This window comes from Hylobates moloch, unplaced genomic scaffold (assembly GCF_009828535.3).
Source record: "Hylobates moloch isolate HMO894 unplaced genomic scaffold, HMol_V3 SCAFFOLD_10, whole genome shotgun sequence".
Classification (NCBI taxonomy): domain Eukaryota; kingdom Metazoa; phylum Chordata; class Mammalia; order Primates; family Hylobatidae; genus Hylobates; species Hylobates moloch.
This window is the reverse complement of record NW_026652285.1, coordinates 32,047,890-32,065,551: the sequence shown is the minus strand read 5'-3', so window position 1 is coordinate 32,065,551 and position 17,662 is coordinate 32,047,890. Positions and strand designations below refer to the sequence as shown.

The following is a 17,662-nucleotide window of genomic DNA, read 5'->3' as shown; positions in this document are numbered from 1 at the left end:
GTTCTTAAGCTCTTCCTGTCTTTACTTCCCAGCCTGGAGCCACCTCAATGATGCCATTGTCAAGCCTCTCAATGTCCTCACCTCTCAGCCCTTATTCCAATCCTGGGTCAGGCCAACTATTGGTTTTCTCCACTCTGAGAAACCAGGCCACTGACCTGAAGAAAACCCAAGTCCCTCACCCCAGTGCCAGTGCCAGACAAGGGCGGTTCTTTGACACGTGCCTTGTCAGCACTCTCTGCCATACCCTCAAGTTGCCATGTGAAATCGACACCCCTCCTCTCAAGCCCTTGGTTCTGCTTCAGAGAACAGAGGCCCCTAGTTATAAACTCCTTTAACTTCCCTCTGCCTCCAAAATCCATAACAACCTCATATGTACACCCCTCACTCCCCTGCCCACTTGCATCCCCTTCATGTCCTGGAGGAAGGTGGCCGTTTCCCTTCTTGCCCGGGTTCTTTCTCCCTGAGCTCTGATTCTCCCCTTCTGCCTTCGCAAGGAACTTCAGCTCTCTCTTCACAGGCTCATCTTCAGCCCACAATTATGCTCAGTTCTCTCCATCTCCCTAAAAATGTTCTTAGTTCAGTGGTCGTTTATTTGCTAAATAAAGTGGGTCTTGTCAGTCTTCATCTTCCTAGATGTCACCAACACGCTTACCCAAGCTGCTGGGCCCTCTAGTACCTTCACCCGCCCCTCCAAGAGCACTGAGGCATTTTTTGATGACATGGAAGCCTCCTCATGAGACTTTGCTCACTGCAGGAAGGGACTGGAGCACGACTCTGAAAGTCTCTGATGAAGGACCCTTGCTTACTCACATGCACTCATGATACACAGCACACAGCTTCCTCCTCTGGCCCCAGAGCCTGTGTGCTCCAACTCCTTCCCAGCACCTGAAGATTTGTTTGTGGTTTTCTTTTGAAAAGGAGTTTTCACTTTTGTTGCCCAGGCTGGAGTGCAATGGTGTGATCTCAGCTCACTGCAACCTCCACCTCCTGAGTTCAGGTAATTCTCCTGCCTCAGCCTCCTGAGTAGCTGGGATTACATGTGCCCACCACCATGCCCAGCTAATTTTTTTTGTATTTTTAGTAGAGATGGGGTTTCACCATGTTGGCCAGGCTGGCCCCAAACTCCTGACCTCATGATCCACCTGCCTTGGCCTCCCAAAGTGCTGGGATTACAGGCGTGAGCCACTGGGCCCAGCCAGCACTTAGAGATTTAAGACTGGCTAGGTAGTAGGGCAAGTGTGAGGACATAGTGACAGCAGAGTCCCTGGCCTGAGCTGGGGGTTATATGCACCTTTTTTCTGAATCAGGTCAATGGAAATGGCCTCTGAGCTGCCATCTGGGGACAGACAAAACTCAGCTGGAGGCTTCTCTGTCAAGGAAAAGGGGTCCTGGAAGTCGGGGCAGGTCAGTGGTAGCGGCTTCACTGCTTGGCCTGGAAAGAAGAGAAAAATCAAGCCTGAGCAACTCTCGGTGCAGGAGTTCCCGCCTAGTTCAGTGCCTCGTACCGTCTGAGACACGTTCCTTTGGGACTGACCCCTTCTCTAGCCCTTCCCAGCCATGGCAGAGCCTGCCCCGGGTGTACTGAGGACCCTGCTCACACACCATTTGGCCGGCAGTTCAGATGGCTGGCAGCACTGAGGGAGCCAGGGAACTCAAAGATAGGGTTTCTTCGGGCCAGCCGAGCTTCTTGTGATCTTCGGTCTAGGCTCCCTGACAAACCAGGTGGCCCTAGTGGGTTCTTCCTCCTGTATTCCCGCCACTTGAGGGCTTGAGGGGATAGGTGGTTGGCTGGAAGCAGAACAGATTAGTAGAAAGACAAGAGTTGGCAGGAGACAGCGAGACAGAGTTTCACATCCACCCAGTGGGCCCATATGAAACACTAGATTATCTGTGGATATTATCTACTGATGCTGGGGAAGGGATGCAGACATCCTAACCTCTGGCCCCAGGTGAGAGTGTAAGCAACCACTCAAAGGGGAGGTGGTGGAAGTGCTTGCGTGAGGTGGCGGGTTGGGTAGGGAGATGCTGGAGCTCATACCATTGCTGGGCCTGGTGGCCATGCTGCCCTCACCACCTCCCCGGGCCAGGCTCTCTGCTCGGCTGAGGCCAGATCGCCAGGAGCCCAGAGGCGGCAAGCTTCCTGTTCCATGGAGCCGGTACTCAGTCAAGGTCAGTATCTTCTGATCCTCCTTCTGCAGCTGCTGGGAGGTGGCAGGCCGGACAGCAGGAGGACAGGAGTGGCTCCATGGGGGCAGGCTTTCTGTGGCTGTGGGCTGCTCTGGGGGAGGGGAGCACGAAGTGGAGGCAGAAGAGTCAGTGTTGGGCCCAAAGGGGCCAACACTCCGGATGGGGGAGTAGCTGCCCAGCGGCGATGGCCGAGAGGTCTCTGGCTCAGACCCAGCTTTCCTGGCACCTCTGCCAGTGGCTCGGGGAGTGGATGCCTGCGGTTCCCCTGAGGGAGCTGGGACTGAGACTTGAGCAGCAGGGGCAGCCAGTGGGGCAGGCTGCTGTGTACGGCTGCAGCCTGAGAGGCTGTAGAGCTGGGAAAGGCTATGGAGGGCCCGGGCCTTGGCCAGCTGCTTGGGGAAGTGGTGCTGGAACACGAAGGGCTGGATGGGCAGCGTGGTTGGCCTCTGTTCCTTGCTGTAGCGAAGGACTGGTCGGCTCTCGGTGCCACCCCCTGTTGCAAAGGGATGGAGAAGAAATCAGTAGACAGACACAGACACTGAAACCCACATGAGAAAAAACCCAGAAGCAGAGATGGGAGAGGGGAGAGGAGCAGGGACCTGGCTGGGAGGAACTGAATGGGGTAGAAGTTCGTGGAATGGGACACTGCTCCCCTCTCTTGTAAAATGTTTCCTATTGTTTTTATGGTGCTGGACTATCTTGTACCTCTCTGCTGTTCAGTCCCTCTTCTTTTTCTTGACTCCAAAGGTGAGTGTATCTTAAGGCTCAACTCTTGCATCTCACCTTACACTTTATTTCTTGCACAGTTTGAGTTCAGACTTCTACAGGATGACTCCCAAACCCACAGCTTTAGCCTGGACCTTCCTCTTGATCTCCAGATCATTCTGCTTTATAGTTCTGCTTTCACTTAAAATGTGCTATAACAGCTTATCCATCACCTTTTTCCTTTTTTCCGATGACTTCCATTTCTGTCAATGGCAGAACCATTTTCTTTGTTTCTAAGTCTTAGAGTCACAGTCACACACATTTTCAGTGATGAAAATGTTTCAGATGTTATTGACTACAGGCTTTTGCTCATTATCCCATCTCCAATCATGCCAGCACATTTCATTCTTGAGCATATCTAACCATAGTAAGATATTCCTTTACTTGCAGCCTTCCTTTATCCGCATCTACCCCCACTCCCACTCTTTTCACGATCCTGGCATTGGAACCTCAGGGTCCACATTTGCTCCCCCTGAACGGAGGTCTGTTCCCCAAGGCTGGGCCTCTCCTGTTCTTTCAGGCAGTCTTCAGGTCAATGTCCCTCAAAACATGGTGCTCAGAACTAAACACAAAACTCCAGGACACTGGAGTGGGACAGTGGATGGACTGCACTTCCAACAAAACACTGTAGATCTCAGAATAACCGCAAGATGGCGCTATAAGCACGCACCCGGCCTAAAGCCCTGGTGAAAGCTCACCAGCAGGGGGGCTCACTAGCTCTGTGAGGCGGGAATTAGTTCTCTTACTTGACATATTAGGAAATGTGAAATGTAGACAGATTAAAGCACTTGCTCAAGGTCAAACAACTAGGAAGTGGCAGAGCTAGAATTCTGCCTAACCTAGAGTCTGATTTCGGAGCCACTGTTCTTTTTACCACATTGTACTACATGTGAAATTGTATCAGGCCAGGTTTTCCTATCCCTCATCTTATTTACATCAAAGAGTCAGAGGGGATGGGGACCACAATCCCATTAGGAAGGTGCTTCTGAATCACTCCCAGGGGACACTTTCAAGCTCCACCCTCCTGCTATCCCCAGTCGGTGCTTACACAAACTCTGCATTCTCCCTGGCCCACTGTGCTCCAGCCACACTTCCCTGTCCTTAAACACACCAGATGCATGAACATCTCTTTTGTACCTGCTTTTCTTCCTCCCTGAATCTTCTCACCATTCAGGCATCAGCTCAAATATCACCCCCTCAATAAGACCTTCTCTGACTACCTCAGCCCCTCTGGCAAGTTGCTCTCTATCCCATTACCCTGTTTCATTTTCTCTTCAGCATTGTTGAACTTTCCAGCAATTAAAAATTGTCCTCTTAATGTGTTTATTGTCCATTGCTACTCCTAAGAGCTCCAGAAAAGTGGGGATTTTATATTGTTCACTGCTGGATCCATAATGCCTGGAACAGAGGCTGGCACACGGTATGCAGTGAGTAACGATCTGTTAAATGAGGGAATCTCCACGGTCACTCTTGATTCAAGCCAGTCTCACTACAACCAGAAGCTTCTTACATACACCAACTAGCTTCTAAGATACAAATTTTATCTCCCAGAATAAAGTCTAATCTTAGCGAGCTAGGTGCCCACACCTGCTACAAGCTAGGCTGCTCTCCCTTCAGACTTCCACACCTGTCCCCACTGACCCTACTCTTCCCAGTCCATCCCTGTCATGAAGCCCACGGCTTTTCCCATCAGGAATGTGTTCTTCCTTTCTGCCTATTTAAGTATCAGTTTTCAAGGCTGAGCTGACTCTGGCTATCGGATTAGGTCATCCCAACCACAGCTTTATTATACCCCCTATACAAAGTATGTCTGAATTAGACTGCTTATTCCTACCCTTTTAAAACTCCTCTCTGCTAAGTTCCCAGGATACAGATTGAGGCAGAGGAATAAGATCAGGTAAGAAGGGGGTCCCTGTGGGGAATGGGTCTTAGTTCTACCCTCAGGGAATACACAGAATAAGTTTTCTCACTTTTCTATATGACATTCATTAAGAAAACCAGAGACAGAGACCATATTCACCTGAGTCAGTTTTTCTCTAGGTTAAATAGCCCCAGTCCCCCAGTTCCTCAGTTCCTTCTTAAGATGTGGTGCCCAGAACTCAATGGAATACCACTGAGCAGTCACTGGTTCGGAGGAGTGGGACTATCCACTCATTCTTTCTGGAGTCTGTGAATGAATCCAGTCATCTTAACTTTTTGGAAGCTCTACCAACTGCTGACTCATTCTGAGTTTGCAATCAAATATCCCAAATCAACTCAAGTGCAGGTTACATATCAAACTTCACATTGGTCTCTGCTTTATTAGTTTTGTTCTTTCAAGATTCAGTAAGATCCCTTTAAATCTTGATTCTGCTGCTCAGTATCTCGAAGAGCCATCTTAGCTGCCTTTTTTATTTTTTAATTTACTTTTTTTTGAGACAGTCTCACTTTGTCACCCGTGCTGGAGTGCAGTGGCGTGATCTCAGCTTACTGCAACCTCCGCCTCCCGGGTTCAAGCGATTATTATGCCTCAGCCTCTCTGGTAGCTGGGACTACAGGCGTGCGCCACCATGCCTAGCTAATTTTTGTATTTTTAGTAGAGATGGAGTTTCTCCATGTTGGCCAGGCTGCTCTTGAACTCCTGGCCTCAAATGATTTGCCCACCTCAGCCTCCCAAAGTGCTGGGATTACAGGCGTGAGCCACCACACCTGGCCTACTTTAATTTTTTTTTTTAGAGACAGGATCGCACTTTTTGCCCAGGCTGGGATGCAGTGGTGCAATCATAGCTCACTGTGCCTCAAACTCCTGGGCTCAGGCGATCCTCCCGCCTCAGCCTCCCGAGTAGCTAGGATTACAGGCGTGTGCCACCACTCCCAGCTATTTTTAAATTTTTCTGTAGACACAGGGTCTCACTATATTGCCCAGGCTGGTCTCAAACCCCTGGCTTCAAGTGATCTTCCTGCCTCAGCCTCCCAAAGTGCTGGGATTATAGGTGTGAGCCACCATGCCCAGCCGACCTTCTCAGCTTCCTATACTGTCATTCCTAGATTGGATCAATCTGTCCCTTCTTTTGTCATTCAAAGCTTAATGAATTGTCATTCGTTTTTGATTTAGAAAAAAGCTGTACAGAATCAAGAGAAGACTGGAGACTTATGGAACAGAGCAGCATCTTGATATGTCTTAATCTGATAGAGAAAACACTTTTTAACGCCACTCCTCACATCTCTGACCAGGATATTTCTTGCTCTCAGAATGCCAGTCATAGTATCCCACGAGATGCACCCAGCAGAAATCTGATAAACACTTTTTAACGCCTCTCCTCACATCTCTGACCAGGATATTTCTTGCTCTCAGAACGCCAGTCATAGTATCCCACGAGATGCACCCAGCAGACAGACACTGCACTCTAAGGGAGTGGGTTCAAAGGACCCAGTCAATCCTTGCTGTTTCTGATCCTGCCTCTTCCCTAGAGATCTCCCTCCCATGCCCACCCCAAGGACAGCTCTTTAGTGTATGTTAGGAACATGAAGTCTTCTGATGGACTGTGAGCTCCCTGACAGCACAGATATTATTTATGGTTTTAAAACATTTTCTTTTGTGAAGCCAACAGACCCAACCTAAGGCTACAGCACAGCTGTGAGCCTCTGCTATCCCTGCTTTACCTCCCTTTCCTTCTAAACCCTCTGAGATCTGGCTTCCACTCTCACTACTCCCGAATGTTGCCTTCAGGATTCTTCATTATCTTAGGTGATTTCTCTTTAGAACTCTTTTGGTTCAAACTTTTTTAAAACTTTCTCCTCCTTTGGTTCTTGTGACTTCACTCTCTCCTGGTTTTTCTTTTCTTTTTGAGACGGACTCTCACTTTGTCACCCAGACTGGAGTGCAGTGGCATAATCTTGGCTCACTGCAACCTCTGCCTCCCGGGTTCAAGCAATTCTCCTGCCTCAGCTTCCCATGTGGCTGGAACTACAGGCACCCGCCACCATGCCTAATTTTTGTATTTTTAGTAGAGATGGGGTTTCACCACGTTGGTCAGGCTGGTGAACTTCTGACCTCAGGTGACCCACGCACCTCGGCCTCCCAAAGTGCTGGGATTACAGGCATGAGCCACCATGCCCGGCCTCTCCTGGTTTTTCTTCTATTGTCCTAATTCTTCTGTCTCTTTTGAGGGTGCTGCTCGTCCCTTAAGTCATAGTATCCCCTTCTTCCCTTTGTAACTCCACACATTCTCCCTGGATCCTCTCTCAGCCACACACATAGCTTCAGCTACCACTTTTGTTTTTTATTTTTGAGACAGAGTCTCACTCTGTTTCCCAGACTGGAGTGCAGTGGCATGATCTAGGCTCACTGCAACCTCTGTCTCCTGGGTTCAAGTGATTCTCCTGCCTCGGCCTTCCACATCGCTGGGATTACAGGCATGCACCACCACACCCGGCTAATTTTTGTATTTTTAGTAGAGATGGGGTTTCACCATGTTGGCCAGGCTGGTCTTGAACTCCCGATCTCAGGTGATCTGCCTGCCTCAGTCTCCTAAAGTACTGGGACTACAGGTATGAGTCACCACGCCAAGCAAGTGCCAGCTACCACTTTTATTCCAATGACTTTCCAATCTACACAGTGCTTTCTCCTGACTCCAGGAAAGACACCCCTTCCAGTCCATCTTCTACCCAAACAACCAGTGATCCAATTTTTTTTTTTTTTTTTGAGGTGGAGTTGCACTCTTGTTGCCCAGGCTGGAGTGCAGTGGCGTGATCTTGGCTCACTGCAACCTCCGTCCCAGACTCAAGTGATTCTCCTGCCTCAGCCTCCGGAGTAGCTGGGATTACAGGCATGCGCCACCATGCCCAGCTAATTTTTGTATTATTAGTAGAGATGGGGTTTTACCATGTTGGCCAGGCTGGTCTTGAAAACCTGACCTGAGGTGATCTGCCCGCCTTGGCCTCCCAAAGTGCTGGGATTACAGGTGTGAGCCACTGTGCCCAGCCCAATTACTTTTTTTTTTTAAAACAAGGCCTGAAGGAACAACCAGTGATCTTTCTAAAATGCAAATCAAAACATATAATTAAGCAGACAGAAAAACCAAACCAAACAAAAACAAACAAATGCCAAAAGCCATTTCTCTGACTAAACTCTTTCAATGGTTCCACCTGCGTTCCACTATGGCTACACCAAATTATATGCAGTTCCTAGAAAGGGTCAAGCTATTCTGTGCCTTTGTGGTTTTGTACAGACAATCCTGTGAGCCTAGAACATTCTTCTTACAAGTCTTCACAAAGCCTAATCCTAATCATCTTTCTAAATTGGGCTTAAATGTAAACTGCATTAGCAGTTCCTCCCTGACATTTCAGTCTGATTTAGATCCCCCCTCACTGGCCAGTACAGAACACTGCCGTCTCTGCATTTTAATGGTCGACTACGTTTTCTGTTTCCATCCTTAGTTGGAATCCTTGAAAACAGAGTCATCCCTCTCATCTCTCTGTCACTAGCACCACCTTAACACACTGGTATAAAGTATTTATTTAAAATGTAACAAAATAAATAGGGAAAGAGCTGGCCTAGGGAGGCCACTGCGCTCCAGCTTGGGCGAAAGAGCAAGACTCCATCTCAAAAAGAAAAAAAAACAAACTTCACTGACGCCCAGTGTGTGTGTGTTGTTGTTGTTGTTAGACATATCCCTTGGTTGCCCCTTAGGCACTGCAAATTCCTAAATGTTCGAACCTGAACTTACGTCTTATCCCTCTTCCAGGAAATCTCCTGTGATTACAGCCCCTATCCATGGCCTCATCTTTCCCATCATCCAGGTTCAGAATCAGTCTTCTGAATCCTTCATTTCCCAATATGTCAGCCTCTAAGTCCTGCTGATTTTATCTCCTCAGTGTATATTTTTTTTTTTTTTTTTTTTTTGAAACAGAATCTCACTCTGTCTGCCCAGGCTGGAGTGCAGTGGTATGATCTCGGCTCAGTGCAACCTCCGCCTCCTGGGTTCAAGCGATTCTCCTGCCTCAGCCCCCTGAGTAGCTGGGATTACAGGCGGGTGCTACCACTCCTGGCTAGTTTATTTTTTATTTTAGTAGAGCTGGGGTTTCATTATGTTGGCCAGGCTGGTCTCAAACTCCTGACCTCAAGTGATTCGCCTGCTTCGGCCTCCCAAAGGGCTGGCATCACAGGTGTGAGTCACTGCACCCGGTCTGCTCAGTGTATTTTTGAGTCCTCTGTCTTTCTCCAGTGAGCCCATTCCACTGTAGCTGTGGGTCCTGCCCTGGCCTGGAAGGATAACAGATCTAGGATGTGGAACCTCTGGTGGTATGGATGGGGTGGTCTGGCAGGGACCTGTCATGGAGGTGGCCATGCATATCCTGCTGGCGAATAGCCACATATTTGCTAACCCTTAGGCTCCTTACCGTCAGCTCTAGCTCTTGCATCCCTCTGGGTATGGCTGTTGGCTGGGCTCCCTGGGAGAGCAGGCCCTGGATCCATCAGCTGAGCCAGGGGGCCTTGCCCAGTAGCTCTGAGGCCAGCAGGAGGCATCTCACTGGAGTGGGGTCCCTGACAGACCTGGGTGGACCAGGGTGGACTTGGCTCTGGGCCAAGTAGGTCCATGCCTGGCCCCAAGGGCATGGGTGGCAGACTATGGCTACAGCGAGTGCCCTCATCCAGTGGGGCCCCCCGATCTTGCTGGGCTTCTTGGATGGGTGAGAACTCCTGGGAGGAGTCCCCAACACTCACACGAAGTGGGGGTGAGCCAGAGCCTCCAGTTTTCTTCCGGCCTTTGGCCAGCTCAGCAAAGGAGGTGACCCTCCTGGGTGGGGAGCTAGGCCCGGCCATGGCTGCAGGGCCCTCACTCAAGCGTACTGGGCAACTCAACATGCGTTCCAGCGAGCCCAGGCGGACAGGAGGGCTGCGCTGCAGGCTGCGATCATAGCTGCGGGAGCGCTGACGTCCAGTGCTGAGGTTGGGGGGCGAAGTATTCGTGTATACTTGCCCCTCAAGCACAGTGGGGCCCACAGCAGCTACTGCTTGGGTGGAGGAACTCACTGCTTCTTGTTCCTCTGGCTGGACTCCTGGCTTCTGGAATAGGTAATACTCAGAGGGCTGGCTGGGGCCTGGGTCTGGGCCAGGGCCTGGTGGGGGACTTATCTTGGTGTGTTCCTCAGAGCAGCTAGTGATGGAAGAGCCAGCAGGGCTTGGGGATGATTGGGAAGATAGGTCACAGGTGACAAGTTTATAGTAATTTTGTGTGGCCACAACAAGACGGGCCTGGCTTTGGAAGCAGGCTGTGAGGTCAGCCACTGCTGGGCACGGCTCACAGTGTGGGCGGTAGGAGTTGCAGTTGGCATCAAGCTCAGGAGAAGAGGCATGAGGGCAACCATAGCCCCCTTCCCTTCCTCCACTTTCAGGGTGATGGGACTCATAAGACATCTTAGACTCAGCCGGGGAGGGCTGCAGATCCAGGTAGAAGGCGCCAGGGTCTGAGTGGCTGCAGAAGGAAGAGTCGCTGCAGGACTGTGGGGCAGAGTTGAGATTGGCACGGGGGATGCCATGCATCTTGTTGTAGAGGGTGCTGAAGGTGACCAGCACACCATCTGAACTGTTGCAGGAGGAGTCGCTCACATAGCCCATGGACTGGTCAGCTGCCTCGGACTGACTGGATGTGCTACTGCAACGGCAGTGCTGGGGCCCTGAGCCGGAGCATCCAGGGTTCCTTGGGGATTCATCTGAACTGAGCTTCCATTCCTGGTCAAAGGAAAAGCCAGAGGTATCGCTGGCTCCACCCCCACTGCCACTCCCACCAGGTCCCCCACACTCATCCAGCTCCATTGTCTCTGCTTCCAGCTCTGGCCGGCAGCAGTGGCTGGTGCCGCACTGCTGAGTATCCAAGGTCATCACTGGCTCCTGTTCCTGCCCTTCCACCACTCCAGCCCGACTGCGTGTTGTCCCCCATGGCCTGCCCACTCTGGGGCCAGATGGTGGCAGCTGGAAAGAGGATAGATGAAAGTTGGGCTGGCCAGTGCCATGCAGGTGGAAGGACTGCTGGGTGGCACTGTCACCAATGCTGTCATCATACAGGTCACCAAGTCCTGGCTCACCCACACCCTCCTGCAGCAAGAAGGGGTTGTGTCGTTTGGGGGCTCCAGGGCCTCTTCCATCCCGACTCCTACTCTTGGTGCTGTCTATAGACCGTGCAGTTCCTCCTGGAGCAGAGTGCAGGCTGCTGAATAGCAGGGAGTCAGCTTGTCCTAGGTCTTGATCGGGCTGGGTGATGCCCAGCTCAGGTGGGCAGAAGGGATTAGGTCTTGTGCTCCCACTACCTCCACCTGCCCCTCCACAGCACTGCCTGTCTGGGACTTGGCAGTGCACCAGGGGGATGTGATGAACGATGAGGGTCTCTCCAGTCAGCTTTGGGGGACTATCCATTCTGGAAAGTTCGAATAAGGGCTTCAACAGCACCAGACACTGTCCCTGGAGCCCAGTGGGGCAGAACACATTTCATCAGGAGAGCTTGGCACCTGGAGAGAGAGGGAAAGAAAGGGAACCTAATGTCACCTCCCTGGAAGTCAGGGGCATGCCCTTCCCTACATCATTTTCAGATGGAGAAGAGCCCAGGAAGAGAAAAGGCTTGAGTCAAGATGGAGCTTGACCACACAGCCCAATAGGCAGGTGGGGACGTAACCATGCTTTCTACATTGCACAGGTGCAGCACCTGAGATCCCCCTTAATTTTAAGGTCACCATGCATCAAATTATGACAAAAGGCCAAGTCCTTCTAATGCCACATATGAAGGTTTGGGCAGTACTTCCCCTTTCTCTTTCAAGGACCCTGTCCTTGGCAGTAAACAATGACTAGTCCTTAGCACAAAAAAACGATGAATAATGACACAATTAAGAAAAAACCATCTACGACGTCTAAGGCTTAGACACAGCTATAGCACACAAGTTTACAGACGAGGGAAAATCGTGAATAATATGAACTCATAGCAATAAGCTATAATTTTGCAAGAAACATATTTAAAAATATACGGTATCATCTGACCAAGTGACTGTTGTCTCTGATCCCCTTTCTCATCCTACGAGCCCCAGAATATTTGTCCCTTTCTGATGACCGTGGGCTAAGTATCCTTATTGTCCTCACTGCTGTACTAGAACTTCTTGAATGCAGGGACTGAGTTGGGCATTAGGGTGACTGCAAGTATGACTGATGTCAACCTCTTCCTCCTCAATGGGGGGACCTAGTTTTATGTCTTTTGTATCATTCTAACACATGACATAAGATAAATGTGAAAGGCATAATACATTCTTAACATGTGTCTAGCTCAGGATACAGACATCCTGAAGTGCCCAAATGCTGCCTAGTTTTAGCTTAGAACCTTCACTACTGGGATCCACTAGAAAGTCTTCTCTTCCCAGTTTTACCTCTTATAGGCTAAAGCAAAGTTCTCTCTTGTTCAAGGTTTCCTGGTGCCAAGGACACAGAACCCATCCTGAGCTTCTCTGGTCTCTTGGCTGCACCGTGGCAGTGTGGCCTGCTCAAGTTCTAGTCTCCTGTGTTTCCACGTTCAGGTCGCAACAGTCTTCATTCCCTTCGACTCCTCACATGTAATGTTCCAAAATTCATTCATTTCCCTTCTCTTTTTATTCCTATCATTTCCTTTTCACTCACCCTGAGTCTAAATCCCCCATTGCCTTTCTCTTATTCATCATTTAACTGAATCCTTGACACAATCAATTTCTTAAAATTTAACTCATTTAGACCACAGGGTCGTAGCTCGTCATGTGGAATGTGGTAAAGGCTGAGGCAAGTCACATATGCTCAAGGACATGAACAAACAATGCATAAAAAATATGGCTAATAAGTATATGTATGAGGGACAAGTATTAAAATATAATTGTGTTAAATTTAAGCAGCAATTATTTACAATCTTGCTTCCTCCTCCCCTTTCTGAGAGGAAGGCAGGCTCCTCTGTTGAACTTCCAAGCCTTTGTGTGTTTAATGGGCTAATGGGTAGAGATGTAGAAGGGCAGATATTAAGAGAGTCTGAGCTACAAGATTAAGGGTTACAGAAGAAAACATAGGAGTAAATCTTTGTTATCTTGGATTAGGTGATGGTTTCTTAGATATGACACCAAAGGCACAAGTGACAAAAGAAAAAACATAAATTGGACTCCATAAGAACCAAAAACTTTTGTGCTTCAAAGGATACCACCAAGAAAGTGAAAAGACAGACAATCCATAAAATGGGAGAAAATATTTGCAAATCATATACCTGATAAAAGACTTCTGACCAGAATATATAAAGAACTCTTACAACTCAACAATAAAAAGACATACGAGGCTGGGCACGGTGGCTCACACCCGTAATCCTAACACTTTGGGAGGCCGAGGCAGGAGGATCACGAAGTCAGGAGATAGAGACCATCCTGGCCGACATGGTGAAATCCTGTCTCTACTAAAAATATAAAAATTAGCTGGGTGTGGTAGTGCATGCCTGTAATCCCAGCTACTTGGGAGGCTGAGGCAGGAGAATCGCTTGAACTAGAGAGTCAGAGGTTGCAGTGAGCTGAGATCATGCCACAGCACTCCAGCCTGGCAACAGAGTGAGACTCTGTCTCAAAAAAAAAAAAAAAAAGACATCCAGTTTAAGACAGGGCAAACAGTATAAATAGGCATTTCTCTGAAGAAGACATACAAGTGTCTAACCAGCACATAAAAAGATGTTCAACATCATTAGTCATTAGAGTCATAAAAATCACAATGAGAAACTACTTCACTCCAGCTGGGATGGATAAAATAAGAAATATAGACAATAACAACTAGCAAATGTTGATGATGATATGAAGAAACTGGAACCCTGAAACATCGCTGGGGGTATTGTAAAATGGTGCAGCTACTTTGGAAAAGTCTGACAGTTTATCAAAATGTTAAACATAGTGTCATCACATGACCCAGCAACTGCACTCCTGGGTATATACCCAAGAAAAATGAAAACATATATTCACACTAAAGCTTGTACACAAATGTTCATAACAGCATTATTCACAGTAGCCAAAAAATTGGGCACAATCAAAGCCAGTCACAAAGGACTTTTATGTGTATGATTCCATTTATATGAAATGTCCAGAATAGGCAAATCCATAGAAATAGAATGTCCTGAAATCAGGCTAGACGCGGTGGCTCATGCCTGTAATCCCAGCGCTTTGGGAGGCTGAGGCGGGCGGATCACTTGAGGTCAAGAGTTCAAGACCAGCCTGGCCAACATGGTGAAGCCCTGTCTCTACTAAAAATACAAAAATTAGCTGGGTGTTTGTCACCATTTTTGTAAATAAACATGTCTGTATGCATAGAAGAAAATCTGTAACATGCAACAAACTGTTACCAGTGCCTATCTCTGTTGAGTGATTTGGATTATTTTCATTCTTTTTGCTTCAGCTGTATTTTCTAATTTGTATGTAATAAATACGCATTTTGTGCGTAATTTAAGCAATTTTTTTTCTTTTTTTTTGAGACAGGTTCTCACTCTGTCACCGAGGCTGGAGTGCAATGGTGCGATCATGGCTCACTGCAGCCTCAGCCTCCTGGGCTCAAGTGATCCACCTCAGCCTCCTGAGTAGCTAGGACCACAGGTGTGTGCCACCACGCCCGGCTAATTTTTGTATTTTTTGTAGAGACATGGTTTCTCCATGTTGCCAAGGCTGGTCTTGAACTCTTGGGCTCAATTGATCCACCTGCCTTGGCCTTCCAAAGTGCTAGGATTACAAATGTGGGCCACCATGCCAGGCCTAAACAATTTTTTTTCTTTGAGGGGGTTTCTCCTTTCATACATACTAGGTTTCCCCTGGAGTCCTGGCCATAATCCCGAGTCCTGGACTAAAAGGAGCGTGGAGAACTTTCTTCCATAGATAGCAGTAATTTTAGGGATACCTATGGGTTGCAGCCATCACTGACCTTCAATGAGTACCTTTTCTTCCTTTTTAAAGCATTTTCAAGAGGCATTCACAAGTATCACATAAAAGAATGTATGATTCTGCCCACAAAACCATTACTAGGACATACATGCATTACTATGGAAAAACTGATGTACAGATACAGAATGCAGAAAGCTAACTCTCTAAATCAGAGATGAAGAACACATGAGTGTGGGAGATGACGGAGCCCTTGGCTGGAGGGCACTGACAATTGTATTGTAATGTGATGTTGACGTATCTATCTCCCAGACTGGAGCACAGTTCTGAGGTTGGAGACTGCAATACGGTGAACTCTGTGCTTGGAACACAGTAGGTGCCTGGTTATTTGTTGACGACTTTTCCCATTAAAAGAACCTGAGTTGTTAGTCTTTTTATGATTGAATTATAGGAGTTTTAACATTTATTTGGGATACAAGTCCTCTGTCAGATATACGCCTCATGAATATCTTCTCTCAGCCTGTGGCTTGTCCCTGTTTTCTTAACTGTGTTTTTTGATAAATAGGTTTTAATTTATTAAATTTAAATTGATCAATTTATCAGTTTGTTTCTCTATGGTTGAATCTTTCTGTATCCTAAGAAATCTTTACCTGTCCTAAGACCATAAAGAAATGTACCTATGTTTTCTTCTAAAAGCTGTATAGTTTTAGCTTTCACATTTAGGTTGTATTGAATCCTACTTTAACTGTCAAGCTCTTTCACTGATTGATTTCATTTTATTTTATACTTTTGTATCTCAGAGAAGATCTTACTCCTTTCTGATCTCCACACAACCAAGAGAAAGGCCCAGCAATGGCTCCTCCATAGACGATTCCAATTCAGCCATCTAAGGGGAAGTTCTCCAGGCATCTCATGAGATTTTGTACTCATGCTTTGCCCACCCCGTTCATATTTACTTACAAGGAATCCTAATTTTTGACCTTTTTTCTTGATCAGTTAAGAATATAATGAGAGTAGACCTAGCATGGGGGTTCATGCCTGTAATCCCAGCACTTTGGGAGGCCGAGGCAGGTGGATCATGAGGTCAAGAGATTGAGAACATTCTGGCCAACATGGTGAAACCCTGTCTCTACTGCAAATACAAAAATTAGCTGGGTGTGGTGGCGCGCTCCTGTACTCCCAGCTACTTGGGAGGCTGAGGCAGGAGAATCACTTGAACCCAGGAGGCAGAGGTTGCAGTGAGCTGAGATCGTGCCACTGCACTCCAGCCTGGGCGACAAAGCGAGACTCCATCTTAAAAAAAAAAAAAAAAAAAAAAAAAAAGAGAGTAAACTGTACATACGACACCACAGAGAACATTTACTGAGAGAGTATCTCAGGCTCCTTTCCTGGGAGTGACTTTTTCTACATCAAGACAAGTGGCCCATCCCCTCTAATGAAGGTGAAGAGAAAACACTGAGCTGGAAGAGCTCATTTCAGACTTTTTCTGCCCTGACAAATGGAGAGACATGGAAGATGAGGATGGGGAAGAAACAGAGGATCCAGAATAAGAAGAAAGTAGAAGACAGCTCTTTCAGAAGATGAGCCCTCTAGCTATGCCTACCAGGTAGAGTGGAATGGTGGGCTCAGCCAGTATAAAGTTATGAGGTCGTGCTCTCCAAAATCAGGAAAAGCTTTCTATGAGAGCCCTTTTCCTGGCCCTTGTCCCAAATGGGTGTCTCTTGTCCTATTATAATACTATAAGTGATTATTTATTAAACACTTATATGCCATTAATTTACATATATCATCTCTAAGTGTACTGTAACATTTTTAAGTAGGCATAATCCTTCCCATTGTAAAGAGGAGAAAACCAAAGCTTAGAGTGTGTAAGTAGTTTGTCCACATTTACACATCTGAGATGGGATTCAATCTCAGGTCTGCCCAATTTGTAATTATTTCCACTACAACGGCCTTCCAAAGAAAATGATCGGGGCCACACCCTCTTCCTAAAGTCCTTGCAATTACTCTGCTCCCAGAGCAGCTGCTTCCTACCTGTCCTGGGTAGACCCACATTTCAGCCTCCATTTACACAGGTTATGTCTACCTGCCTCTCTATTCTATGAACCTACAGTCCCTTTCATACTGTCCCCAGGCTATGATAACACTTGCCAATCCCACCTCCTGCCCCAGTTCCCAGCCCTCATCTCCCTGCCCCATTCATGGTCTCAAGGCTCATTTTTCCCTGCTCTTGTGGTTCACATTCCTAGACACTTCCTGGGAACAAATACACTCCCATAACTATCCAGTGTATTCCTCAACCATATATTTGCACAACATGGCACTACTGTCTCCTATTATCCTGTGTTTTTGAACCCTCTACCAAGGTGGTTATTAGAAATGGGAATTTTTTTACAATTCTTTTTTACAGACGGAGTCTAGCTTTGTTGCTTAGGCTAGAGTGCAGTGATGCTATCATAGCTCACTGCAGCTTGAACTCCTGGGCTCAAGTGATCCTCCCACCTCAGCCTCCTTAGTAGCTGGGACTACAGGTGCACACCACAATGCCTGGCTAATTTTTAAATTTTTTTGTAGAGACAGGGTTTCACCATGTTGCCCAGGCTGGTCTCAACTCCTAGGCTCAAGTGATCCTCCCACCCCAGCCTCTCAAAGCGCTGGCATTACAGGTGTGGAAATGGGAATTTAGGAAACTCTTTCTACCTGCTCAGCAATGGAGCAACTCTGGGCAGGAAAACCCCAGAAGGAAGGTTTACTCTAGCTTTGGTCATCAGTGTCTTTCTGCTAGTCATAGAACCCCTTCCCTCTTTTTTGGCCTTCTGAATAAAGATGGGGA

The 17,662-nt window shown here is 47.7% G+C and overlaps 1 protein-coding gene across 2 annotated transcripts in view; it reads right to left on the bottom strand.

Annotated features, from left to right (window-relative positions):
• RUSC2 (RUN and SH3 domain containing 2) overlaps positions 1–17,662 on the bottom strand; it is a 72,305-nt gene that overhangs the window by 4,156 nt on the left and 50,487 nt on the right. For both annotated transcript variants that reach the window (XM_032164084.2, XM_032164082.2), the window contains exons 2-5: positions 9,334–11,439; positions 2,039–2,680; positions 1,603–1,788; positions 1,292–1,432 (exon numbers count right to left, since the gene is read on the bottom strand). In XM_032164084.2, coding sequence (XP_032019975.1) covers positions 1,292–1,432; positions 1,603–1,788; positions 2,039–2,680; positions 9,334–11,347 — 2,983 coding nt within the window. In that variant the 5' untranslated portion in view covers positions 11,348–11,439. The remainder of the gene's footprint in view (positions 1–1,291; positions 1,433–1,602; positions 1,789–2,038; positions 2,681–9,333; positions 11,440–17,662) is intronic.